The sequence below is a fragment of the Rhinoderma darwinii genome, chromosome 4, assembly GCF_050947455.1.
Source record: "Rhinoderma darwinii isolate aRhiDar2 chromosome 4, aRhiDar2.hap1, whole genome shotgun sequence".
NCBI lineage: Eukaryota > Metazoa > Chordata > Amphibia > Anura > Rhinodermatidae > Rhinoderma > Rhinoderma darwinii.
This window is the reverse complement of record NC_134690.1, coordinates 359,405,520-359,433,010: the sequence shown is the minus strand read 5'-3', so window position 1 is coordinate 359,433,010 and position 27,491 is coordinate 359,405,520. Positions and strand designations below refer to the sequence as shown.

At 41.6% G+C, this 27,491-nt stretch overlaps 1 protein-coding gene across 2 annotated transcripts in view; it reads left to right on the top strand.

Annotated features, from left to right (window-relative positions):
- PSME4 (proteasome activator subunit 4) overlaps nt 1-27,491 on the top strand; it is a 108,002-nt gene that overhangs the window by 73,830 nt on the left and 6,681 nt on the right. For both annotated transcript variants that reach the window (XM_075863014.1, XM_075863015.1), the window contains 22 exons: nt 1,876-1,932; nt 2,809-2,864; nt 4,013-4,111; nt 5,216-5,278; nt 5,654-5,749; nt 6,034-6,165; nt 6,759-6,968; nt 8,866-9,002; nt 9,170-9,223; nt 10,712-10,841; nt 11,605-11,686; nt 13,247-13,400; nt 15,591-15,660; nt 17,663-17,788; nt 20,900-21,052; nt 22,310-22,414; nt 23,169-23,260; nt 23,635-23,766; nt 24,713-24,921; nt 25,069-25,154; nt 25,565-25,693; nt 27,265-27,420. In XM_075863014.1, coding sequence (XP_075719129.1) covers nt 1,876-1,932; nt 2,809-2,864; nt 4,013-4,111; nt 5,216-5,278; nt 5,654-5,749; nt 6,034-6,165; nt 6,759-6,968; nt 8,866-9,002; nt 9,170-9,223; nt 10,712-10,841; nt 11,605-11,686; nt 13,247-13,400; nt 15,591-15,660; nt 17,663-17,788; nt 20,900-21,052; nt 22,310-22,414; nt 23,169-23,260; nt 23,635-23,766; nt 24,713-24,921; nt 25,069-25,154; nt 25,565-25,693; nt 27,265-27,420 — 2,528 coding nt within the window. The remainder of the gene's footprint in view (nt 1-1,875; nt 1,933-2,808; nt 2,865-4,012; nt 4,112-5,215; nt 5,279-5,653; nt 5,750-6,033; nt 6,166-6,758; nt 6,969-8,865; nt 9,003-9,169; nt 9,224-10,711; nt 10,842-11,604; nt 11,687-13,246; nt 13,401-15,590; nt 15,661-17,662; nt 17,789-20,899; nt 21,053-22,309; nt 22,415-23,168; nt 23,261-23,634; nt 23,767-24,712; nt 24,922-25,068; nt 25,155-25,564; nt 25,694-27,264; nt 27,421-27,491) is intronic.

Genomic DNA, 27,491 nt, shown 5'->3' with positions numbered 1-27,491 from the left:
CCTATAAGTCGCAATATGCGATGTATATCGTGACTTATGGCCTTTTTACGCTGCCCTTACCACTTGTCGAAAAGGGTGTGACTTCAGAATAGTTTTTTTTTTATAATTGACACCACAAAACAGGCGTAAATTGTAGTGGAAATCTTCACCAGTTTTAAGCTGACGTAGATTTCACTTAATAGGGCGTCGAAAGATAGAGGCCTGTATTGTCCCTCATACCTAGCCCCCTCTGATCAGACTGCCCCCCCCCCCCCCCCCCAACCCCCATTTCCTCCTTCGGACAACTAATTAAAGAAGTTAAAAAAATTGTTTTCATCTCCCTGCTCCTCTTCTCCCCTCCGGGTCCCCTCAGAATGACGCAGCATCAGAAAGTTGCATGTGCCTCAGCACTGATGATGTTGAGTGCTTCGTCACATAGAAGGCCCCAATGCTGCTCAGCATCAGGACCTTGTAAGAGGGGACCCAGAGGGGAGCAGTGAAGGGGAGCAGTGAGGCAAGTATAAATGACCGATAATGGTGTGGGAATAAATGGTGCATGACTGCGGTCGTTGCGGCACAATTATGATGCAAGGCCACGGTTACGGCCAGCGGGAAGATTTGACAGATTTATTAAGAGCCGTGCGCCTCTTAATAAGTCTTTTGCATCTTACTCCAGCGGAGCAGATGGCTAAAGGGCCTTTTACACGGGCCAATGATCGGGCAACCGAGCATTCATATGAACGCTCGTTCCCGATTATTGCCCAGTGTAAACTGCTCGTTCATCTGTTGATTTTATAGTTTATGCAGTCGAAAATATTATACTTGTCGGCAGCACATCTCCCTGTGTAAACAGGGAGACGTGCTGCCGACATGATAGAAATGTATGGGGGAGAGTGATCGTAGTAACGAGCGCTCGTCCCCGTACATAACTCCTTGTGAAAGGAGCAAACGAGCGCCGATCAACGAGCTGTCTCGCTGATAGTCTCTCGTTTACACGGCCTACGTCCGGCTGTGTAAGAGTGTATGAAACGCCAGTCTTAGTAAATCTGCCCCTATGTATTCACCCTACTCTGTAAATAGATGCTAATTCTATAAATGGAGTAAAGCGTGAAATTCGTAGGTTTTCAAGACATTTTGTATTCTTAAATGTGGTTTAAATTGAACTTCTACCTTTTAACAGAAAATAGTTGTGTGTTCAACAGTCTGTGCTGAATCATTTTTAGAATATATTTTTAGTGGTTGCGGCTTATTTTCAGAATCAGAGCTCCAAGTCACTAGTTTTACTTCACACCGCAATGGAGTTAAAGTGGTATTCCCATCTGAGACATTTCTGGCATATCTAGTTCCTGGACCCGCACCTATCTCAAGAATGGGGGCTCCCGATCCCATCCCACCTAGTGAACAGGCCGCTGGCTGCCACATCCAGGCAGCGGATCATTGGCAAGGTGGCTCACTGGGCTACGTTATTTCCATAACTCCCATAGAAGTGAATAGGTGTTATGGAAACAGCGTAGCATAGTTAACCGCGCTGTCTCCATAACTCTTAAGTTAAGGAAATAGCGTAACTCTGGATATGCTATAATTATCAAGGATAGGAATACCCCTTTAAATGTAAAAAATTTGGACTGTTTTACTATTGAGCTCAATGTATAAATCTGTAGGCCGTAAGCACTACCTAATGGAATTTGAAAGTCTGAATCCGATAAATGCAGCTTCAACCGCTATAAAACTATATGATGAAACGAAGTAGCACAGCAATTTGGACCTATTTTAAAAAAAAAACAAAGGAAACAAAATATGTTTTCACGGGTGGACATTCATTTATATAGTCATGCTTTTATTGCTATGATGAAACTGCTTCTACACTCTTGAATGTTTTTTGTTTTTTTATTTTAGATTATTCTAGGGAAAACTACAGAGAATCCATTGCAAAAACACTCAGGAAACTCTTGCGTAAGTGTCGGTAATATTTATGCTTTGTTTTTGCATCTAAACCAGCAAAAAGTATTTAAAATGTAGTTCTTCACGTCCAAACATTGGGAGCTGCACTTGCAGTGTAGTTCTGAGACTTCTAAATGGCCTATAAAGGATTATTCTTATCTTAGACATTTATGGCATATTCACGAGATATGCCTTTAATGTCCGCTCTGGGACACGCACCTATGGCGAGAAAAGAGGTCCCGCCACCTGCCGCTCTCAGGAGGAGAATGAATGGAGAGGTGGCTATGTATGTGCAGCTACCTGTATTCTGTTCTAGGGAAGTTACTAGAGCGCTTGTCTGTGTCCGTAACTCTTCATTAATTCTCCATCTGGATGCGGCGAACCCCAATTATTGACATAGGTGCTGGTCTAAGAGCTGGCACCAGCATCTATTATACATTTATAGCGTTTTCTGTGTATACGTTTCTTAGAGTGCCACATCCCCTCCAGTAAGCTGATTGGTGGGGATGCTGAGTATCATACCTCCACCGATATGATATTGATGGCATATCCGAAGGATATGTTCATCAATATCAAAGTCTCGGAAAACCCTCTTAACCTCATGGCTGGGTTTACTGTTGGGTTGAACTACCGTTAATTACCATCACTGGATGCGCCTATAGTTTTATTGTCTTTTAGGCTCTATTCGCTATGGCTTCTTTTTACAATGGAATCCATAACGTATGGCGTCCAATGGTTCTTACTGACTTTTATAATGGGGTCTGTTTGGGTTCTGTTGATTTTTTTCCCTACAGAATAGCGCTTCATGCTGACCGAAACCTTGATGCAAAGCCCGACGCAAATTTCAACAGAGACTTAACCAGTATTGTGTGTTTTTTCCAATAACAGACTACATTCTTGACAACTCAGAAGATGATACGAAGTCTTTATTTCTGATAATAAAGGTAAATTTACTTATTTTCCATATTTATCTCCTATTGAAATCAATAATAACTAAAACCGAACAAATGCAGAGTCCTCATAGTGGTGTGGGAGGCCACTCTGTAGAAAGAAAATTACGTTAATGGTCACTAACTTTTCAACAAACTTTGCATAAACCAGTAGTTCAAGCAAATACAATAAACTTAATAACTTTATTAGAGAAGAATGCCTCTTTCTCCACTTAATAGGCTCCTTTCCTCCCACCACTCCCTCCTAACTGTTATTCGCTCTAAATTTACTGCTAAATCCGTCTCCAAGATGATACGGACTATCCGCTCGCTGACTGATCAGGTTACAGCTGCCAATAGAAGTTTATAGAGAGGGGTGCGGGATGAGAGAGCAAGAACAGAGAGAGAGAGAGAGAGAGAGAGACAGAGATGCTGCTGCAGCTTCTAGTATGTGTTTTATCTCATCCCAGTGCTGGATTCTCAGCTTAACTGCATTACTGCTGTATAACGTCCTCTTTGTTTCTAATGATCCTATGTGTGAGCTACAGAGAGATAGGAGAGCAGACACATGATGGCAGTCAGGCTCCACCTTACTAACTCAGGATAATCTGATAATTAGATCGTGCCTGCGGAGGGGAAGACTGCTAAATAATGCAGAATACAAGTCATATAATGGTTAGAAATAGTGTTATTCCTCATGTACACATATGACCGCTTATTCTGAAAAGTCCCCTGCGAGGTTAGGTAAGCTTTAAATAACAAATTGAACTGGTGGTACACTTTAAATGACTATTGCACACATCACCCCATCTTCACCACTATCATTATTTCCTTGTCCTCGATCAAAGTATGACACTATGGTACTGTATGGAACTATTCTCTGGAATTCCCCTGCAATTACTATTCTAGTACCAGTCATACGACTGTCATTATGTGTGGAGATAGAAGTCCAGAGCTTCTGAAATAATCTTTCCACCTTGCTATAATAGCAGATCGGTCTGCCTTCCTTTCACAGCTGAGCTGTATTACACATGTGGTGCAAATCCGATATATCACAAATCAGCTGCATGTACAACTCATTAAGATTACAGCCATTTCTCACATGGATCACTTAATATTATGTATATTATTGCCTAATGCATCAGTCTCACTGTCTCTTTCAGATCATCACTGACCTCCTGCAGTTCCAGGGATCTCATAAGCATGAGTTTGACTCAAGATGGAAGAGTTTTACTCTCGTCAAAAAATCGATGGAAAATCGGGTTAGTTATTCATATTAACACAGCGTTTATGTACATGTTATGAGAGTCTTCCATGTCCACCATGATTGACACACCGTCTGTCTGCTGCTTGTAATAATAGTCAGTACAAGATATCATGACATACTGAATGCAAACCATTAAGACATGTCATTTACTTGTCTGTAAAGTTATTGTCCACCCTTGAACACCATTTTGTTCTTTTAATCTAAATAGGTCCTAAAAGCTTTTCCGATTATTTTCTTAATACATTGTTATAGCAGTTGGAGCACTGTTTTTATAATACAGAGCTCCAAATCATATGCATAGACATAGCATTAAAGGGGTCTCTGGGCACGTGGCGGTTTTTCATACTGATGACCTATCCACAGGATTGGTCATCAGTATATTATTGGTGGGGGTCTGACACCCGGACCCCGCATCGATCAGCTGTATCGGCTGCCTCCGGGCACCGGATGTTATGCTGAGGCTGTTGTTGGGAACAGATGGCTGAATAGGAGCAGTACTGCAGCACGGCCGCTACACAGTGTACATAGCCATTTGCTTCTGATACCAGAAGACAGCCGGAACAGCTGATCGTTGCGGGGTCCGGGTGTTGGATCCCTACCAATCATATATGGATGACCTATCCTGTGGATAGGTAATTAGTATGAAAAAACACCCAGTGCCCATACAACCCCTTTAAATAATGAGTCTGGATGCCTGCAGACACCACAAAGGGGGAGCTTCCTACATACTGTTTATACATTGATTTCAATAATAATACACTATACAGTGAGCTCATAAGCTCCCCCTAGAGCCGGCTGCCGGTAACCAAATTATTATTTAGCTTTGTCTGTGCAGGGAATTTGGAGCTCTGTATCAGAAAAATATCTGGCTGCTATAAAGGTAAATTAAGGAATTAATCCGCATAGAATTTTGAACCTAAAAATTACGCTACTCTTGTCAATCATCTGTATCTTGTATTGCAGCTCGTTCTCACTCAAAATTATGGGGCTGAGTGGCAGAGGGAAAAAAGCAGACCCTTTTTTCTCTAATCCTGATCAACCCCTTTAAGTCTTAAATGGCATATTTTGACTAACAAGCTTTCATTATTCTTTTCTTTAGCTCCAAGGGAAGAAGAGACACATTAGAGCGCTATTGATTGACAGAGTCATGCTGCAGCATGAGGTAAATTGAGAATTGAGGGAGAGGTGAATTTATTTTTACAAAATGGGCTGGATAGGCCACATAACGAACATGTAAACAGAATTTGAGTTGCATTTCTGTAATAAATAAAAAAGAAATATATATATATTTTGCAATATTTGTAAAACTCGACTGAAATATAGGTTGTTTTTTAAAAAAAAAAAAAAAAAATTCTGTTTTTAATAATTTGTTTTAACAGTCTGTTTTGTCAGCTTAGCTGCCTCCCCTGCGTTACTATAATTTCCATGTTTGGGAACTAAACTATTGCAATGCATTTCTGCGAGTAAATCTAATAAGCTGCAGAGGTATTACAAGTAAGGATAGTACAGTATCTATATTTCGCTTTTTATGTTATAGCTGAGAACATTGACTGTAGAAGGATGTGAATACAATAAAGTGCACCAGGACTTGGTGCGAGATCTTCTACGTCTCTCGACAAGCTCATACGGTCAGGTACGTTTTTGGTTACACTATTGGCATGAGTGATCTCTTCTCATAGAGAAGCAGTTTGGCTTTTTTTTTTTCCCTTTCTTTTCCCAGTAGCCTTCAGACATGCAAAATTCTATCAAATGTGGAACGGTCAATTTGGCAGTGACTAGTGCATTGTTATATCGAAGCAGATGAAAGTGAATTTCCCTCTGTTCTGTATTGAAATAGAAAATCTGGTTGTGTCCGAAGCCTAGTTACTGTATACATTGACAGAATAATTGATCATGTAAATTAATTGTATTGCACAGGTCAGGAGCAAAGCCCAACAAGCGTTTTTCACAGCCCTGGGAACCTTTAATTTCTGCTGCCGTGATATCATTCCTCTCGTACTTGAATACCTGCTTCCAGACAGACAAGATGTGACTCAGCAACAGTTCAAAGCAAGTGTTTACATCATTTTTTAGTATGGAGGATATTTTGAGAAACTAAACTAATGGGGGCTCTTTTATACCCATTTCTCCCACCTGCCAAACACTGATTCCAGTTTCTTAATCATAGACGGAAAATGATGACTTGTAAAGTTGTAAAGATACATCATTGTGGGATTGAGCACTTTTGCACAGTTTTGTTGTTTTTTTTTGGTTGTTTTTTTTGCTACCTAAATGCAAAATTAGTCCATTTTCTACATAGTCTTTATTACAATTTCCCCTAATAATTTTTTCCCATGTCAAAGGCGTCCATAACCTTTTAATTACTACATTATTATTTTATTTATGTCTTTAGTTTAAAGCGCCATTAATTCCAGGGAGCTCATAACATGAGACCATAATCATCACGCTTCTGTGGAATTCTGGTTTAATGGTAGAGTTCCTTGATCTGGCCAGTATGTTAGTTCATACTAGTGGTGTATCCTAAAATTATCCCTTTACGTTCATTGGAGGAAATAGTTGTTCTAATTTTGGTAATGTTTGTTTCCGCTCTAATGTTGATGCTAACAGAGGGGTGTAATACTTACATGAGTTTTTGTTCTTAGGGTGCCTTGTATTGTCTGCTTGGAAACCACGGTGCAGTCTGCCTAGCAAACCTTCATGACTGGGAATGTATCGTGCAGACATGGCCAGCAATAGTTTCATCAGGTTTCAGCAAAGCAATGTCACTAGAAAAGCCGTCCATTGTTCGCCTTTTTGACGATTTGGCTGAGAAGATCCATCGGCAGTATGAAACAATCGGTTTGGATTTTTCTGTAAGCAGTTACTTGCTTTGTTATGAATTGGAGTGCTTTTGTCTTCATGAATATGTCTGCCCTGTACGTTGCCATCTTGTTTATTTGATGTTTGTGGTCAGCCTATTGGTGACTGCACATTGCATCAGGGGCAAAGTTATAGCCACATAACACCATGAATCCGATGATGGGACCTAAAGCGATCGTTCAGGCCAAAAAAATAAATGTGACCTTACATTGGAAATGTTTAGTTCACTTACCTACTTCCCCGCTGCTGAATGTTCCGGCCTGCATTCTGGTCTCACGTTTTCCAACCTCCAAGATGGCCGCTGCAGTCTCTGATTTCAAAAGAAGCTCTCCGTAGTGAAGTTTAAGAAAAACCCCCTCCACAGCTCTATGATGGAGCAGCGTTGATATCGGCCCATCATCAGTGCTGTTGCATCAGAGGGCAGTGGAGGGGACTGCGGCAGCCATAGAGGCCGGATCGTTCAGAAGCGGGCCAGCAGGTAAGTTGACTACAAATGTTCAATGTATAGTCATTTTGGTTTTCGCGTGGATGGTTGCTTTAATTTAAACGATTCTCACAAATTTGTAATCCTCCGAGGGATACAGCAAGGATGTAGATGACAAAGTTCCATCACCTACCTCCCCTTTACCACTTGACTCCAAAAACATTTAACTGACACTTCTTTAACTATCCTGCAGAACAGTTATGTGTGGGAATGATTCCTTCTAATAAAATATATATATAGGCCATTCAGCCGTAAGTTTAAAACCACCTGCCTAATATTGTGTAGGTCCCCATCGTGCTGCCAAAACAGCGCTGACCTGTCATGGACTCATTAAATCCTCTGAAGGTGACCAAGACATTAGCAGCAGATCCTGTTACAAGTTTGGCCTCCATTAATCAGACTTGTTTCTCCGGCACATCCTACAGATGATCGGATTGAGATCTCAGGAATTTTCAGGCAACGTTAACACCTTGATCTCCTTGTCATGTTGCTCTAAACCATCCCTGAACAATTTTTTGAAGTGTGGTAGGGTGCATTATCCTGCTGAAAGAGGCCACTGCCATTAGGGACTACTGTTCCCTTGAAGGGGTGTACTTTGTCTCCAACAATGTTCAATTAGATGGTACATGTCGTAGTAACAATCCAAAGGTCTGACAGTAGAACATTGTCCAAAGCATCACACTGCCTCCGCCAGCTTTCCTTCTTCCCATAGTGCATCCCGGTGCCATATCTTCCCCAGGTAAGCGACGCACGTGCACCCGGCCATCCACGTGATCAGACAAGGCCACCTTCTTCCATTGCTCCATGAGTCCGTTCTGATGCTCACGTGCCCAATGTAGGCACTTTCAGTGGTGAACAAGGGTCAGCATGGGCACACTGGCTGGTCTATGGCTTTGCACACCCAAAAGCAGCAAGCTGCAATCCACTGTGTGTTCTGATGCCTTTCTATCATAGCCAGCAGTAACTTTTTCAGCAATTTGTGCTGTATTCGGTCTTCTGTGGCGTAGCACCAGATGGGCTAGTCTTCGCTACCCAGACACATCAAAGAGCCTTGGGTGCCCATGACCCTGTCACCAGTTGTCCTTTCCTTGGACCACTTTTAGTAGGTACTTACCTCTACATTCCAGTCGTCAAGCAATCCCAATTTGGCCCTTGTCAAAGTCACTCAGATCCCTATGTTTGCCCATTTTTCCTGCTTCCAACACATCAAATTCACTGTTTACTTGCTGCCTAATATGTCCCATCCCTTTACAGGCGCCATTGTAATGAGATAATCAATGTTATTCACTTCACCTGTCAGTGGTTTTGATGTTATGGCTGAGTGGTGTACTCTCAAGAATTAGATCTCGGTCACTGTATATTTTAACCGTTCCTAATATAACAGTCTGTTCCTTTTTCATTTTAAGGTTGCAGAGAATTGCATACAGATTGCTATACAGCTGCAGCGCTCGCAGAACCCCTCTAACAATACAGAGCTGCCCCAACCTGATCAGCTGACTCAAGCACTGCAGAAGCAAGAGGAAAAGAATGCCGAGTCTGTAAGGTAAGTCGTGTTCTCCAGAGGATGCAGATTTTACTTTTAAGTGTTTTATTTCTGCAATTTTCATTGGACTTACACCGGCACGTATGACCGTGCGCTTGATAGTGCGTTCTTTGCATTATGAAGCTTTAACCTCCTAGATCTAACTTGCGGGTTGTTGTTTTTTACAGGAACTATGAACGTTTAATCGACACATTGCTTGATTGTGTCACTCAAAGAAACCTGTAAGTAGCTCAAATGTTTTTGTATTCTTGTATGATTTTATTAAATACAATTGCAAAAACTTAACTGAGTATTGACAGACCTTGGAATACATTATAGAGCATTGGTATGTGGAGCAATGCTGACTGTTAGGATATGTGCACACGTACAGTTTTCGGGCCGTAAACGTCCCGAAAAACGGCAGAAAAATCAGAAGCAGAACGCCTCCAAACATCTGCCCATTGATTTCAATGGGAAAAATGGAGTTCTGTTCCGACAGGCCGTTTTTTTCACGGTGGTTTTTCAAAACGGCCGTGTAAAAAAACGGCCGCGGAAAAGAAGTGCAGGTCACTTCTTCAGCCATTTTTGGACTCTATAGAAAAACAGCTCCAAAAACGGACGTGAAAAACGCGAGTGGCTTAAAAAAGTTTATGAAAATTTCCCTTGAAAACCGCTCCGTTTTTTCAGACCTTTTTGAGTTTGTGTGCACATACCCTAACCATTATGAGGCTACAAGAGGCTTTAAAGAGGCTCTGTCACCAGATTTTGCAACCCCTATCTGCTATTGCAGCAGATCGGCGCTGCAATGTAGATTACAGTAACGTTTTTATTTTTAAAAAACGAGCATTTTTGGCCAAGTTATGACCATTTTCGTATTTATGCAAATGAGGCTTGCAAAAGTACAACTGGGCGTGTTGAAAAGTAAAAGTACAACTGGGCGTGTATTATGTGCGTGTATCGGGGCGTGTTTACTACTTTTACTAGCTGGGCGTTGTGTATAGAAGTATCATCCACTTCTCTTCACAACGCCCAGCTTCTGGCAGTGCAGACACAGCGTGTTCTCGAGAGATCACGCTGTGACGTCACTCACAGGTCCTGCATCGTGTCAGACGAGCGAGGAGACATCGGCACCAGAGGCTTCAGTTGATTCTGCAGCAGCATCGGCGTTTGCAGGTAAGTCGATGTAGCTACTTACCTGCAAATGCTGATGCTGCTACAGAATCAACTGTAGCCTCTGGTGCCGATGTGTCCTCGCTCGTCCGACACGATGCAGGACCTGTGAGTGACGTCACAGCGTGATCTCTCGAGAACACGGCTGTGTCTGCACTGCCAGAAGCTGGGTGTTGTGAAGAGAAGTGTATGATACTTCTCATCAGAACGCCCAGCTAGTAAAAGTAGTAAACACGCCCCGATGTACGCACATAATACACTCCCAGTTGGACTTTTACTTTTCAATACGCCCGTTTGTACTTTTGCAAGCCTCATTTGCATAAATACGAAAATGGTCATAACTTGGCCAAAAATGCTCATTTTTTAAAAATAAAAACGTTACTGTAATCTACATTGCAGCGCCGATCTGCTGCAATAGCAGATAGGGGTTGCAAAATCTGGTGACAGAGCCTCTTTAAGAAAATCCCAATCGTAGCCATATGTAAAATGTCAAGTGTTTGTTAGTGAAGTCTTTGATTATAGTTGCCTGTACTTATGTGCACTTACCACCTCCATTACAGTCCATGGAAGTTTGAACACATCGGCATCGGCTTTTTGTCCTTGCTCCTGAGAGATGACTCTGTTCTACCTCATCGTGCAATCCGATACCTGGTGCAGTGTCTAAATCATGATGCCCTCATAGTGCGCAAGGTGCAGTCTTTTTCTCGTTTCCCTGTGTCCCATCATCCGGTGCCCTCTGCTGAAGTGTATTTTTTCAGTTACTGACTGCTTTACGCCTATATGTTACGTGGAAAAAGTTTCAGGGATGTTGTGTTTTGAGGTCTTGATCCGCTATTATATTGCATAGATAGTTTTTTCGTATTCTAAACCGATTTTAAGCCCATGCAACTCCTTTAATTCAGATACATTAAATAATCCAATACTATACAAACACTAAGTTATCTATATAAATGATTGGAAGCATTTTTGTAATCGGAGTCTAAGGTGCTCTCTTTCTTTAGTACAGATAATGGTTGCCTCGTTCCTCCGCACACATACTTTTATATTTCTGCCATCTCTGGGTGAACCAGAACATTGAATTTTTCTCTCCTACTAAAGAAACCGAGCACATTAGCTTTAGGCTTTGTTTACACAATCCTTTCATTATAAACAGAAGCCATGAGGTTGCGATGGATTAGTTCTTCAACGAATCCAAATTGGCACTGACATACCACGTTAAATTTAACGTGGTCTGTCAGGGGTTCCGGGATTTTTGTCTGCAAGAATATCACTGCAGATTGTACTACTCTTGCTGCAAAAAATACAGAATGGCAGGCGGAACCCCTAACAGAGGCTCCCAGCGCTAATGTCAATAGAGCCTTATCCGGTATATTAGGCCAAATTCACGCGAACGAGTGCAAACTCAGACGTGAAAAACAGTGTTTTTTTAAGTCCTTATTTTCTTTCATTACAGATTGCAATCTCCACTGTTGCTGGAATTCTAAAGCAGTTGAAGAGAACTCACGTTAAAGTGCCCATTTGTCCATACAAAATAAGTACGTAGAAAAGTTTTTAGTATTCGTTTAAGTTCATATCCTACCAAATCTACCTTAAAGGGGTACTCCCATCTGACACCTTCATAACCTATTCACAGGATATGCTATAAATGTCTGAGAGATGCGAATAGGGAGCTATGGAAACTGCGTAGCTTGCTGTGCTGTGCTGTTTCCGTGTTTTCCATTCACTTCTATGGGGGTTACGAAAACAGTGTATCTCAGTGAGCTCGGCTGTTTCCATAATCCAGGCCACCTTGCCACCGAGTCTCTGCCTGGATGGATTCAGGGAAGTTCTTTCTCGAATTAGATGAATGGGGGTCTGAGATGGGAATACCCCCTTAACTAGTTCAAGAGGAGGCAATTTTCCTGTTAATAATCAGGCAGTTTCCCTCTGTTTTTTTTCTTTGTAGTATGTGAGTTTTTTTTAAACTAAAAAAATTAATTCTTGTCTAGTTATTCAAATATTTTTTTCTCTCTTCTTTTCTGTGATACATAAGCCTTTAATTTTATGCTATTTTACTATTCGCATATCTTTTATATTATAAAAGAAAAAAAATAGTGGAAAATGCTATTAAAAAACATTTTTTGAAATTTCCCCTTGTCCATTTTGGTCATTTTTATATAGAGGATGTATAGTTTTCGGTCATCTGGGGCAGGGCTAGAAGCTGTGGTTTGGCCTAGTGGTGGCGTTCTTTTTTTCTTTTTATTTTTTTTTGTATTTTCTTTTCACAATTTGCCCTATAAAATACCTTTTTAGGTGGCATTTTAACATTACATTAGTTTTGTTTTTTATTTTGGATTTCCTTAGTCATTTTTAGTCTTGGTTAGAGGGAAAGTAATACCTCTTTAGATACACTGCAGAGCTGATCTATGTCTGCTAAGATCCAGCAGATTCTGTAGAAACCCTGCACCTGGAGCTTCCCATTGCGGCTTACTAAACTGTATACACAGCACTCACTGAGCGACAGTAATAAACAGTCTGTCTTCTCTATGTAGAGTCTGGCTTGTTCTGATGATAGGCTCTCCTTTCCTACAACTAGACTCTCTACAGAGACAATTCGGGTCAGTTCACACAGCGTTTTCTGACACCGAAACTGCGTCTGAATCCGTTTGGGCTCTTTTGCTCGCTCGGCGGCGGGAGCGCCATGCTCGCTCGGCGGCGGGAGCGCCATGCTCGCTCTTAGAGCAGTTTCCGCCTGTGATCTTCCATTGACATCAATGGGAGGCAGAAAAACAAAAACGAGCCGCAGACCCTTAGAAATTTCTCTGCACTTATATGCAGACCTGCCCGAAATCTAAAGACGTTAGGGCAGTTGGCAAGCAGTTAAAGGAGGTCTACAGGCGCCCTCTTATTGAAGCTCAGCAGTTGCAATGTTTTTCTCATTGGTGGTTTAATGGATTGTGGTTCCTATTAATTCTTTATTTACTGTAATGAAAAATCTGCTTTCATGCACTAACTTCCTTGTGAGCTCCTGTTTATACACAGCACAATCTCAAATTATATTTTGCTATTTTTTATTATTTTTTTAATTATTTATAATTATGCTAATTTGTTTAAAGGTGGATGTCCTGAACCTAATACCATCGTGGCTGGAGATAGGCCTGACAACCTGTGGATACATTATAATCGTGCCAGCCTACCAAAGACAAAAGACGTGTGGGAGACCACCCGCTTTGTGGAGAAGACCCACTGGGGGTACTACACGTGGCCCAAGTATGTTTGCTTTGTTTTATTGTTTGGTTTTATTTCTAAAGCTTTTACATAAACCTATAACTTGGCTGTAACCCTTTCAGGACCAGACTCCTTTTAATTTTTATGCTTTTGTTTTTTCCTCCCTGCCTTCTTTTTTGTTGACAACCATATGAGGGCTTCATTTTTACCGGGCAAATTGTATTTCCTAATGGTACTATTTAATATTATGTGTGATGAATTGGGAAGCTGGAAAAAATTTCAGATTGGGGTGGAATTGGAAAAAAACCAGCAGTTCCACCATTTTCTTATGGATTTAATTTTTACAGTGTTCACTGTATGGTGAAAATGACACATTACCCTTATTCTGCGGGTCAGTGCTATCACGGTGATACCAAATTTATATAGCTTTTGTTATGTTTTAATGTTTATTTGCTATTTTTTTTTTAGAACCCCTAGGGAGCTTTTACCTGCGATCATTAGATCGCTTATGCCATAGACTGCAATATCACAATATTGCAGTCTATGGCAAAATCAGTGCATTGCTTTTGAGACTTGCCACAGCAATGTTCCTATAGCAGGGCTGGGAGCGTTCAGAAGGCTCCCAACTGCTAGAGGAGTACACCGGCTCCCGCGATCTCGCCGGTGACCGGCCCCGAAGTGAAAGGGGCAGTAAAAACCCCTCAGATGCCGGTGGTCACATCTGACACCAGAATCTGAGGGGTTAAATGCTTGCGATGTCTCTGATCGCACGCATTGCCGGGTCTCTAACACAGCAGGGATCCGGTAGCTATGGTGCCCGCTCTGCTTCTGACGTAAATTACCGGTGGACTGACAGGAAAGGGTTAACTTATTTTTCCGTCAGTATAAGTGTGTGAGGGCTTATCTTTTGTGGGAGGAGTTGTAGTTTCTATTAGCACCATTTAAAGTACAATATAATGTACTGGGAAACTGAAAAAAAAATATTTGCGGGCTGAAATTGGAAAAAACTGCGATTCCGCCATAGTTTTTTGGGTTTCGTTTTTACGGCTATCGCCATATGGTAAAAACAACAACTTAACTTTATTCTGTGGCTCAATATGATTACAGTGATACCAAATTTATATCGTTTTTTTTTTTTACATTTTACTACAAAAACTTTTTGTAAAAAAAATTTATTGTTTTGTGTCACCACATTCTGAGCCATAACTTTTTTTTATTTTTTCGTCTATTGAGCGGTGTGAGGGCTTATTTTTTTGCAGGACGAGCTGTACTTTTTATCGGTACCATTTTTTTAAAAACATACGGCTTTTTGACCATTTTTTGTTACATTTGTTTTGAGAGCTAAGTTGACCAAAAAAACTGAGATTTTGGTGTTTTTAAATGTTTTATTATTTACGGTATTCACCATGCGAGTTAAATAATGGTATATTGTAATCTTTCCGATTTTTACGGACGCAGCGATACCAGTTTGACTTTTTTTTTTCCCCCATTACTTTATAGGAAAAATGGGAAAAGGTATTTGTTTTCTTAACTTTTTTTTATTTCTTTTTTATCACTACTAAAATTTATTTTTGCTTTTTTTTTTAATGTATTTATTTATTTTTACACATTTTATTAGCTCCCCTAGGGGACTTGAACCAGCGATTATTGTACTGGCGCTCCAATTCACTGCAATACTAATGTATTGCAGTATATTGTCATTTTTACAGGCCTCTGTTAAGCCCTGCAATAGGCAGGACTTGGGGCAGGGTGAAAGCAGTCCTGGGGGGCCTTCATTAGGCCCCTGGGCTGCCTTGACATCCATCACACATCGCATTGAGGGAGGGGTAAGTTGTCGGAGAGGGACGCGCCCCCTTTCTAACGCCTCAGGCCCTTCGGTCACGATTGACAGCAGCATTTGAGGGGTTAAACAGCCTGGATCAGAGCGATCACTGATCCTGGCCGTTCGTACCGGCACAGCACAGCTGACACCTGCAGTGTATGGAGCGCCCTACATACATCTCCCCCTGCACCAGGACGTAATGACACGTCCTTTTGCGCAAAGGGGTTAATACCTAAAGTTGTTTCTAGAACCCATTGTATCGCTTCGTAGAACCTAACTAACTGATTTGTATAAGAAAAGTGGTTCGACATGACTGAACCAGTTGTTAATACCCTACGATATAAAATGGCTGATTTGTGTCAATGTAAATTAAAGTAGTGTATTTATCCATACCTTTATCTTCCATTCAGAACCTTGTCAGTGTATGCACCTGCTGACCAGCAGCCAACACTTGGAAGACCTAGAGAGGCAATGTCTGAAGTAAGTACGTGCATGTAAACTAATAAGCTAAAGAGTTGGTATAAGTTTCGGGTAAACCCTAGGGAGAACCAAATCATCAGAAGGCATCCATTTATAAGCAGCATCACCAAAATACGTGGTTTCTAGGTATTGGTTGATTTGCTATTAAAGCGTCTCTCTAGTGATCAACTTAAAATTCTCTTAGGATCTGCACCTCTGCATCTAAATTAAAGTTTCTAATCCATAATTCAATATTGAGTTCTCTATCTGTTTAATAGCTTTATTCCCTTGCAAGCTGCACACTCCAGTCATTAAAATTTAGCGTAGGAGGAAATTTAATTACTGCAGTCCTTTACTTTCAACCTGCAGGAGCCGATAGCGGGATGGATAGATAGATTAAAAAAAAAACATCAGTAACTTACCCAAACTGGGAGTTAGATGCTGTTTGTGTGCGTTAACTTGCTAGTTAAGTCCTGTAATCACAGCATTCCCGGAACTTTGGAGGAGTGTACGAAGAAGGGAGGGGGAAGAGTGGAAAGTGTAATGTGAACCGGCAGACTTGTAGAAGCAGGGACTGTGACTGAACTGCAGGTCCACTATATCTGTAACAGCAGACCAGGATAGACACTTCCTGGTAGTGAATACAAAAAGAGGTCTGCAGTACAAATGTCTACGTTTGAAAGCAAAAATACTGCACATAAGGATCTAAGACCACTGTGAAGTTTTAATGCACTAGAGGTACCCTTTTTTCAGTTTGAGAATACTTGCCTAATTCAAGAAATAAAGGAAATTATTGTACAAAGTTTATGTGCGTCATGAAGTTTTTATATTGGGGTATTAGACAGATAGCATATGACAAAAACGATCCATTTCCTTAGCTGAGATACTGCTAATAAAAGGTATATTATGGTATAAATGTAGGATAACTGGTCACAGTAAGGCTATGTTCACACTGAGTTTTTTGCCAAGTTTTTTTGATGCGGAAACAGTGCCAAAAAACTCGTCAAAAACAGCCCTAAAATGCCTCCCATTGATTTCAATGGGAGGCGGGTGCGGTTTTCTCCCGCGAGCGGTATAACCGCCTCGTGGGAGACAGAAGGGACATGTCCTATATTCGGGCGTTTACGCCTCTGACCTCCCATTGACTTCAATATGAGGCAGAGAAAGTGTATTTCACGGCGTTTTATGCCCACGGCGCTCAATGGCCGCTGGCGAAAAACGCAGCGAAAATCGGCAATCGGGGAGAGGAAAATCTGCCTCAAACTTCCAAACTGAATTTTGAGGCAGAAATTCCACCTGCAAAAAACTCTCTGTGAACATAGCCTAAGGCCATTGAGCGCCGCGAGCATAAAACGCTGCGAAATACGCTTTCTCTGCCTCCCATTGATGTCAATGGGAGGTCAGAGGCGTAAACGCCCGAAGATAGGGCATGTCCCTTCTTTTTCCCGCGAGACGTTTTTTTTGCTCGCGGGAAAAAAACACTCCTCCACCTCCCATTGAAATCAATGGGAGGCATTTTCAGCCGTTTTTTGGCGCGTTTTCCGACGCAGTTTCCGCGTCAAACGTGTTAACTGGCCCTAATAGAGTAATTCTGACTAAGGGAAAGTTACCTAGAACGGGGCAGAAGTATTGGCCATAGGCAGGAGTAACTGATTTACGTCATATGTACACAATCATTTGTGACTTTTTACCGTTTCCCACTGCTCATGGCAAAAAAAAAGAAAAAAAAAGTGGGGCTTAGCAGCCTCCCAGAATCCACTATTATAGATTTCCACCAGTTTCCGGCATAAATACCAGCTACAAGTCACTTTGTGGGGGATGAACAGCCCGAGATGTGAAAAATTTATTAAGAGGCTCGCACCTATTAAGTTAGTGGCATCTTACTCCTGCCGGCTTCAGACTAAGACTGGCATATGAAACGCCAGTATTAGTTAATCTGCCCAATTTAACTCTAAATATCGAGAAGGCAATGTGCGTATTTCTGTACTTTTCTTGTCCAATCTCTCATCTCTTCTTTTTGCAGGCAGAACAAATTATATATGATCATTTTACAGATGAAAAATTCATTGAGCAGCTGGTTAAGTTTCTGTCTTTAGAAGATCGCAAGGGGAAGGACAAATTTAACCCACGCAGGTTTTGTCTTTTTAAGGTAAAAATAAATGGCAGATAAAACTACATAAGCCCATGTTCCTGGAAATGTCTATACAAATGCATAAAATGAAGCTCCACCTTCGATTAAAGGGGTATTACCAACTCACACATTTATGGTATATCCACAGGATATGCCTTATATGTGTGACAGGTGTGAGCCCCACCTCAAGCCTTTCTGCTTGTCCAAGGAGGAGAAATATTATTGTGCATGCTCAGCATTTCCTTATTTTTTTTTAAGTGTCTATAGATAAGGCTTCGTTCACATCTGCGTCGGGGTTCCGTCCATGGTTTCTGTTGGCCCTTTCCAACTGTAAACGGTTCATTGGTAATGCTTCCGTTGTGAATGGTTTGAGTTTGTCTCCATTCCGCAGTGTCCGTTTTGTCGGTGGAATCAATAGCGTAGTCTACTACGCTATTCTGCCAAAAAACGTAAACCGTAGGGAACAGAGACAAATGAAAACCCTTAGCAACGGAAGCATTACAATTGAAATCAATGGTAATCCGAACGGAAACCCGACACAGATGTGAACAAAGCCTTAGGCTTCATGCCCACTTCAGTCTTTTCCTTCAGGGTGCTAGCCGTTTTTCTGACGGCTAAAACCCTGACCCATTAATTTCAATGGGGCCATCCACACTTCAGGTTTTTTTTTGACGGTCCCGTTGCTCCGTTCCGACAAAAGTAGAGCATGTCCTACTTTGGTCCGAGATTCCGTGACCGTGAGGCCCATGCAAGTCAATGGGGCCGTCCAAAAAAAACTGAAGGCACGCGGAAGGCATCCGTGCGTCGTCCGTGTGTGACGGAGCCGTTGCCTAGCAATGGCCGGGCGGGCAGAAGTACATTAGAGATATGACACTAATCGGCAGCCCCTTCTCTCTATCCAGCACTGATAGAGAGAAGAGGCTACTGATGAAAATAAAATAAAAAGCAGTTCATACGTACCCCGGTCGTTACCTTGGTGACAAGTCCCTCTTCTTCCTCCAGTCTGAACTTCCTGTATGACGCGGCAGTCCATGTGGCTGCTGCAGCCTGTGATTGGCTGCAGAGGCGGTCACATGGAATTAAACGTCATCCCAGGAGGCCGGCCTTCTGACGTCATCCAGTTCGGCCTTCTGTTATGACTTTTATCCCATGTGACTGCCACTACAGCCTGTGATTGGCTGCAGCGGTGACATGGGATGAAACGTCATCCCAGGAGGCCGGACAGGAGGAAAAAGCAGTGAGTTCTGGGTAAGTATGAACTGATTTTTTTTATTTAATTAGAATTGTATTTTGCGATCGCCGAGCATGGTCATTCTTCAGAGCTAGTCACTGTCCAGGGTGCTGAAAGAGTTAATGGGCTGCACTGATAGGCAGTAACTCTTTCAATCAGTGCAGCCCATTAACTCTTTCAGCACCCTGCACAGTGACTAGCGCTGAACAATCATGCTCTTTCAGCACCCTGGACAGTCTCATGCTCGGAAACGGAAATACGGAGTTCACACGGATAACAAAACGGGCGCACGGATCCGTCAAAAACGGACGATAAAACGGTGAAGGAAGTGTGCATGAGGCCTTACGTGTTTAGAATTAGGTGCTTTTTATTTAAATGAACATAATGTTATTTGGGGGATAACCCATGTAATAAGTTTACTATAATATACTAGTCCTTCTCAATGAATTAGAATATGATCAAAAAGGAAATTCATTTCACTAATTTAATTTAAAAAAAAGTGAAACTCACTAGCAGATGACATGATTCGCCAAACCATCAGTGACTGTGGGAACTTCACACTGGACCGCAAGCAACTTGGATTGACGCCTCTCCACTCTTCCTCCAGACTCTGGGACCGAGATTTCCAAATGAAATGCAAGATTTACTTTCATCTGAAAACATGGTTTGGGACCACTGAGCAACAGTGTTGGTCCACTGTGTTATATCAAGTCCAGAGTCAGCGCAGCGTCTACCAGGAAATTTTCGAGCACTTCATGCTTCCCCCTGCTGACAAGCTTTATGGAGATGCTGATTTCATTTTCCAGCAGGACTTGGCACCTGCCCACAATGCCAAAGGTACCAATACCTGGTTTAATAACCACAGTAACACTGCGCTTGATTGGCCAGTAAACTCGCCTGACCTAAACCCCCTTAGAGAATCTATGGGGTATTGTCAAGAGGAAGATGAGAGACACCAGACCCAACAATGCAGACGAGCTGAAGGCCGCTATCAAAGCAACCTGGGCTTCCATAACACCTCAGCAGTGCCGCAGGCTGATCGCCCCCATGCCACGCCGCATTGATGCAGTAATTCATGCAAAAGGAGCCTGACCAAGTATTGAGGGCATATACTGGACATACTTTTCAGTAGGCCAACATTTCAGTATTAAAAATCATTTTTAAAATTGCGCTTATATAATATTCAAATTTTCCGAGACACAAAATTTTGTGTTTTCAGTAACTGTTATCCATAATCTTCAGCATTAAAAGAATAAAATTCTGGAAATAGATCACTCTGTGTAATGAATATGAGTTTCACTTTTTGAATTGAATTACTGAAATAAATGTAATTGAGAAGGACTAGTATGTTTGTCTAATTTATGACTTTACCTGTCACCTAGTGATAAGGTGTGTGTGTGTGTGTGTGTGTGTGTGTGTGTGTGTGTGTGTGTGTGTGTGTGTGTGTGTGTTTTCACTTTCTAAGAATCCAATTTACCTGTGCTATGTGCTATGCTGAAAAAAACATTATACAAAGCTACCATGCCATTCCAGAGATTTACGTTGCATGCTAATATTTTAAAATGCTTCCTCTGTAGAATCTGCTTAGTTTTTAGATGGATTTTAGCCATGCTTTCCATGCTGCAGGTCGTGAAGAAACGGTTTCCACCAGAATATACTTTGTCTCCCTGGCTCCCGTATTGATTATGGACTGCATTGTTCTACAGCAGTTATTAGAATCGGCAGGAACAGAACAAGGTTGTCAGTGCTGAATACGGTAGTCAAGGACATGCTGCGTGGAAACATGTTCAGATTTGTTAGCGCCTGGAAAGGCTGGCCGCAAAAAAGAATCAAACCAAGCGTTCTCCACCAAGGAAAGTTGTGTATATTTATAACATAATATCTTTCATTTTCTTAAGGGTCTTTTCAGGAACTTTGATGATGCTTTCTTGCCAGTCCTTACTCCCCACCTGGAGCGTTTGGTGCAGGACTCTCATGAAAGCACACAAAGATGTGTGGCTGAAATTGTTGCAGGATTAATCAGAGGATCCAAGCACTGGACGTTTGAAAAGGTGAGCTTGTCCTGTTCACTTCTATAGAAAATATAAAAAAAACCTGGTGTGTTTCTCGGTCAGTGGTCCCTAAACTTGTATACATTGTGAGCCACGTGTAGTTTTTATGGATGGCCGGGAGTTTCATTTAAGTAAAAAAAAATTTAACCTATTGAGCATAGAAAAAACACAATCGTGAAATTTTATAATTTTGCAGGTAAACATTTCTGTTTGAAGCTTAACACTGTATTATACTTGAAGGCAACTTATGATGATCCATTCCACAGATACAGCATCCCATGGATCATACTGCAATTTTTTTATTTTCGTACTTTTCAGATATGGTGGTATTCAGAAGGCTTTAATAGGATAAAGCGTAACCATTAACATTTTATTTAATATAAGTGTATAACATGGTCTTATGACAACCCCTTCTGAAAATAAAGCCATCAGATGTTCACCGCAGGTTCTGACTTCTAAATCCCCTGGGAATCAGCTGTTCTTGCCAGTGGAAGTTGTGACTCCATACATTTCCCTTCCAGGTGCTGCAGGGGTAATGTAGTATTACATAGGGGCCATTCAAGTAAATAGTCGTCCAAGTTCGACATGATACTGGCTGGCTCCACCAGATGTCTATTATGTCCATGTGCCTTAATAAAACCTATGGACAGGGGTTGTCTTCATGGGAATACCCCTTAGGATGTGTTCACATGTCGTGCTTTGACTGCAACATGTGAACACCCTTAATCTGAGAGTTTTGTCCTCCTTTGGTATTGCACATGATTTTTTGTTAGGATCCGCTCCCTCTAGTTTATCTGAATCTAATGTCTTGTAACTGATAGGATGACGCTGAGCCAATAATACATAAATGGACTTCCACTACAAAATGAGAAGCATCCTCATGGTCTCCTCTAATGCCAATGTTGATGAATGTCAGATAAATGGCTGTCCTCGTTATACAAGGAGGGCTCGCGTCCGCCAGAACGGGAGCTACTCTCTATTCTGGCTGATAGACGGACCCCCTAATAGGGCATTGGCACATGAGTTGTCTTTGAGACACCCCTTTAAGTGTTCATATAGGAGGTTTATATACTTGTTGCCATGTGGTTACATAAGGCTTAGACAGTATATCAAATCTAGGAAACCGGGATCGTATATATCCAATAAAGTAACATCAATTCTATTGCTCTTTTTGAGGCAGTAACATGTATTATTAGTTGTTTCTAATGACATAAGCTGTATATTAAAAGTACTGGTATATGGGATTATTCTCTACAGGTTGAAAATCTATGGGCATTTGTGTGCCCACTACTGAGAACCGCATTGGCCAACATCACAGTGGAAACTTACAGCGACTGGGGAACATGTGTTGCAACCTCATGTGTAAGCGTTCTTCTGTCTGCAAGGATTACATTCTTACTGCTGTCTTTTTACTGCTTCAATGCTTCCAAAGTAAAAAATAATGCAACTTTGCAAATAGTCGAGACCTATAGTCATTCTCCATTCCATCTGCCCTGTAATTCTTGATAACCTACTGAATGTACGTTGGCAAGAAGTAGAGGACAGTTGGAAGCGAGTTATTTATTTTGAGCAATACAATTGGTTGCAAAGGTGTGCACGTCCATACTATTATGCTTTATTGCATGAATTTACTCTGACCCAGGTATATAAAAAGGTCACATAGACCCTGGTGTATGGGCACAGAGGTGGCACATTGCCCACTTTGATTGTAGTAGTTTTTTTGTTTTTTTTTAATCTGGCTGCTAGAAGTTTGGATGTAGTTCAGCTTGCAGCTATTTTAATGAAGCACTCCACCTATAATTCTGCTATATAACAGTTATGTGTTGCAATCCTCTTTGCATTTACAGGGCCAGCCTTTGTAAGTGCGTATGTTCATGTTACATAGGAATGTCATTATTTTCACTAAACATTGCCCAAACTGCAGTCAATAAGTGACTATACTATTTCACCAAACTCTCATGGAGGGCACCATAGTCCCCTAACTTGTTCAAGTACTGATGCTTATTTGTAACATTCATCCAATGCTTCTGCAGTCAGAATGAAAAAATATGACCATTTCCACAGCAACCGCGCAGAAACCTCTTCACCGTCTCGTGATTTCTATTGTTTCTTTTAGGAGAGCCGAGATCCTCGAAAACTTCACTGGTTGTTTGAGCTACTGTTGGAATCTCCATTGAGTGGAGAAGGAGGCTCCTTTGTCTATGCCTGGTACGTGCATCAGAGTACAGCAAAGAACCCCCAAAACGCTTAGACGTGCACATTACACATTTACTTGAATATATAATACATGTTTACATTGATTGTGCATTAAGTGTGACGACTGCTTGAAGTATTTTCTTGAGCTGTGGAATATTCTTTTTCCACTTCTTTTGATTGAGTGGGAGGGCTTGTTGGGTATATAGGCATGTAGGATAAACCAAACCGCCATGCATCACTCAGCGTCATGTTTTATATGGATCGCATGGGTGCCTTGTTACACTCCACCGCATGCCATGCATGAATGCTTTTTACTATAGAAGCTGATCAGAATTAGTTTTTATAGAATGATTCTCTTAATGACTGCATTTACTCTCTCTTCTCAGCCGGTTATATGTTCTTCAGGGAGGTCTTGCTCAACAGGAGTGGCGAGTTCCAGAGTTACTTCACAGATTACTAAAATATCTGGAACCTAAATTAACCCAAGTCTACAAGAATGTCCGAGAGCGGATAGGAAGGTAAATTTATTTTTCTGGGTAGGAATTTGTGTATTGATGAGAAACTTTTATATTTAAATGGACACTAACTTTTCAAACAACTAATGCTAATCGAATAGTAAACCTGATATAGATCAACTTCGTAATTTAATTACTGTTAAAACTTTATTGTTGTATCCAAGCAAATTCTGTGTGCAGTTACTGCCACTAGGTGTATCCCTTCCTGCAATCTGCTGCCCATCCCCTTTTGTCAAGCAAAGTCTGTCCCTGGTTACAGAGCGGAACAATTGACGGGCTGCAGAAGGTGGGGGAATGTCTCTGCACTGGCTGCTATGTTGGCGAAGGGAGGAGTGAGCAGAGAGAGGGAGACCGACACGCTGCCCATATAGGTTTATGGAGAGGGGAGGGTTAGCAGGGGGAGCAAACAGGAACAATGTGACAGAGACAGGCTGCTGGTAAGATTTCTATGTCACCCCAGTGCTACATTCTTAGCTACTCTGTTCATTATTGTTGTATAATCTCCTCCGTGCTGCTGCAGGTTCTATATTATGTGTGTGTGTGGTAGATAAAGGCAGTAGAGCAGGATTCTCCTCTTCTATGTGTGTAGTGTATGGAAGACATGATAGCCGTTAGGCTCTGCCCACTAGCCCAGAGACAACTGAGAATTAGAGAACCTGCAGAGGAGAAAACTGCTAAAAAATGCATAATACAAGTCCTATAATGGCCAGAGATAGTGTTATTCCTCATGTACACACATATGACCGCTTATTCTGAAAAGTTACCTGTTAAGTTGGGTCACCTTTAAATGGGTTGTCTCATGATGGTTCTCTCCATTCTGACTCCTAGATGGTGGACCCGAGTGATGTCCTCATGCCCTAACATGGCATATAGATGGGGTTGTCCTCTTGCGAAGTTCATTCATGCTTGTTTTCCGTTGCACTAACCACGAGTACTTTTTGTTTTGCAGTGTATTGACTTACGTATTCATGATCGATATCTCTTTGCCAAACACTTCACCCACCAAATCTCCTAGAATTTCTGAATTTACTGCACGTGTTCTTGAGAAGTTGGAGCCCCTTATGGAGGCAGATGAGGAGATCCAAAACCATGTAATGGAAGAAAATGGAGTTGGGGAACAAGATGAGAGAACCCAGGCCATTAAATTAATGAAAACCAGTAAGTGTTTAATCGAACATGCTTTACACTGCAGTGGTTTATTTGTGACAGGTGCCAGAAGATGTCCATTCTTTGAATGGCTGCTGTATTTCTGTAGTATTGAGTCCTAATGATGGTGTTTTTAATGTCTCATGTGTTTTCTTACAGTATTGAAATGGATTATGGCCAGTGCCGGGAGATCTTTTTGTACTGCAGTCCCGGAGCAACTGCAACTTCTCCCACTCCTTTTCAAGGCAAGTTGACTTCAGTACTAGCATGAGAAGTGTCCAGGCTGGTGTTACATAGATAGATATTCCATGTAGACTTGTGCTTTGTACTCGGCATGCTGTTCCTTAGATTACACTGGTTACATATAGTAGTTGATCCAAGTCGCATCAATGCTTTCTTTATACTCCCTTAAGGGCTGTGTTTGTCTGCTTGGATAAACTATAAACCTTATATATCTTTAGACCGAGTTATACATACAGCACCTATAGACGGATTGATGTAGGGCTTTGTGACGTACAGATGAAATTTTGTGTTACTGAACAAGTACAAGCCACCTCTTCAGTCATACTACGTTGCTGTTTGCCGTGCACAATGCATCAAGAGTGAATGGCACAGTGTTTTCTAACTTTTTTTTTTTATGTATGTGCCCCACTAGATTGCTCCTGTGGAAAATGACACCAACTATGATGAGCTCAAAAGAGATGCAAAAATGTGCTTATCCCTGATGTCTCAAGGGTTGCTCTACCCCGAGCAGGTGCCGCTGGCTCTTGATGTGTTAAATCAAGTGAGTATCTTTCCTGTAGTTTACTGGCCGTTTGTTGTTTTTTATGTATTTGACATTTGTGACCTCTTGTCTCTAATGTTTAATGTGTAGGTTCACCTTCCCCACAATACGTGATAATTATTGAAAGTAGCATTTTTTTTAATAACACATAATTTATTCATAACCATAATTGGAAAAATTCCTGACATAACAAACCGTTTCTTATCGTAGTCAGAACCTCCCAGTTGTCTTCTCCATCGTGATGCCCTTTGGGTGTAACTGCACACAAATAATCAGGGCTGCCAAGGTGCTACTGTACTTCAGACCCAGACTAGCGAGTCTAAAGAAGGGGCCCACGTTTGCTTGTCGGCTTGTAATCCAGGGACCTATAAGATGAATGGTATGGGTCTGAGAGGGTAAATAAAAATCATATCCCCCCCCCCCCCCCCGACAGGGCTCATAATTTTATAAAAATCGATGTGTCCCTCAGCATGGGAAGGGAGGGGGGATTATTTTTATGACGCGTGATAATCATGTTGTTCACCACCCGTCTAAAAACAGTCTATCTCAGGTGCCCACCATATTAACCTAGGGGTCTAAGGGAAGGAGAGCCCGAAGGCTGTGAACATTGTGCTATACGGAGCAAAGATATTTCGGTTTGTTGCTATGTAGATAATGGAGGGGTTTTCAATGCTATTGGTGAAGTCCGTAAACTGAGGATTGTTTTTCCATGTCTCTGCATTAAATACAAAACAAAATTAGGGGAATATGTAATCGCTTACTAAAGCAGGTTATCAAAAAAATATATATATCTTTCCACAATGCTCTATATTATTACCAAAGTTGTAGCTTCAACTGCTTTAATTCTCCAGTGATTTTGGTACAGTAAGGCCCTGTTCATATGGCGGATTTTGCGTGGCAGAATTATTACTGTCAGGGATTTTCCTCCTCCCATTGGCTTCAATGGGCGATATGAGTTGAATTCCCCCGAAGATGAAGCATCCAACTCCCATTGAAAGGAATGGAAGGCAAACTTTTGTGGCGGAGTCTGACGTAAAATTCCCTATGTGATCATACCCTAAGGCTAGATTCACACGTCCGTTTTTGGTCAATGGGATAAGGACCGTATGTCCGCCGCATTTCCCAGACCGAACACCGTTCTGGGGGCCGTACTCCTAGGACCCATCCTGTATTAAAAACATGATAACAGTTTGGGACAGTATTCCCACGGAGAGGCAGGGACTCCTAGGATCATACATACCTATGATGCTGGGCACTCTGGCTCCCTAATTTGTGTTCGGTCCTAGAATGCAGACTACATATGGTCCATATCTTACGCACTGAACACAGCCGTGTGAATAAGGCCGAAGTGACTAACCTTTTCTTTTGTCCCATATATGACTGTTATGAAGACGCGGCATACTTTGTTACCATCTAACAGTTTTGGTGTTGCCGTTGGACTCACATAGAAAATGACTTCAGACCCCGTGTATTGCTCAAAATGTTTGCTACAATTTAGTCCAATTCAATAAATTGTCAGATTCAATAAAAAAAAAAAACCTTGTATTTAATTCTGTCGTTTGACTCTGTAGACTTCAAGAAGCAGTTCCTGGCATTCAAGATACACGATCTTGACCTATACGCAAACAATGGTCTTCTACAATCTCTTTATATTCCTGAATAATGAAGAAACTGTTCAAGGCATCAGGTGGCTGGTCCTGCAGCTGATGGCAGATGAGCAACTGGAGGTAACGATTATCAGAGGTGCTATCAACCTAAAAATCTTCCTTTATGACAGGGAATCATGAATGGGACACTA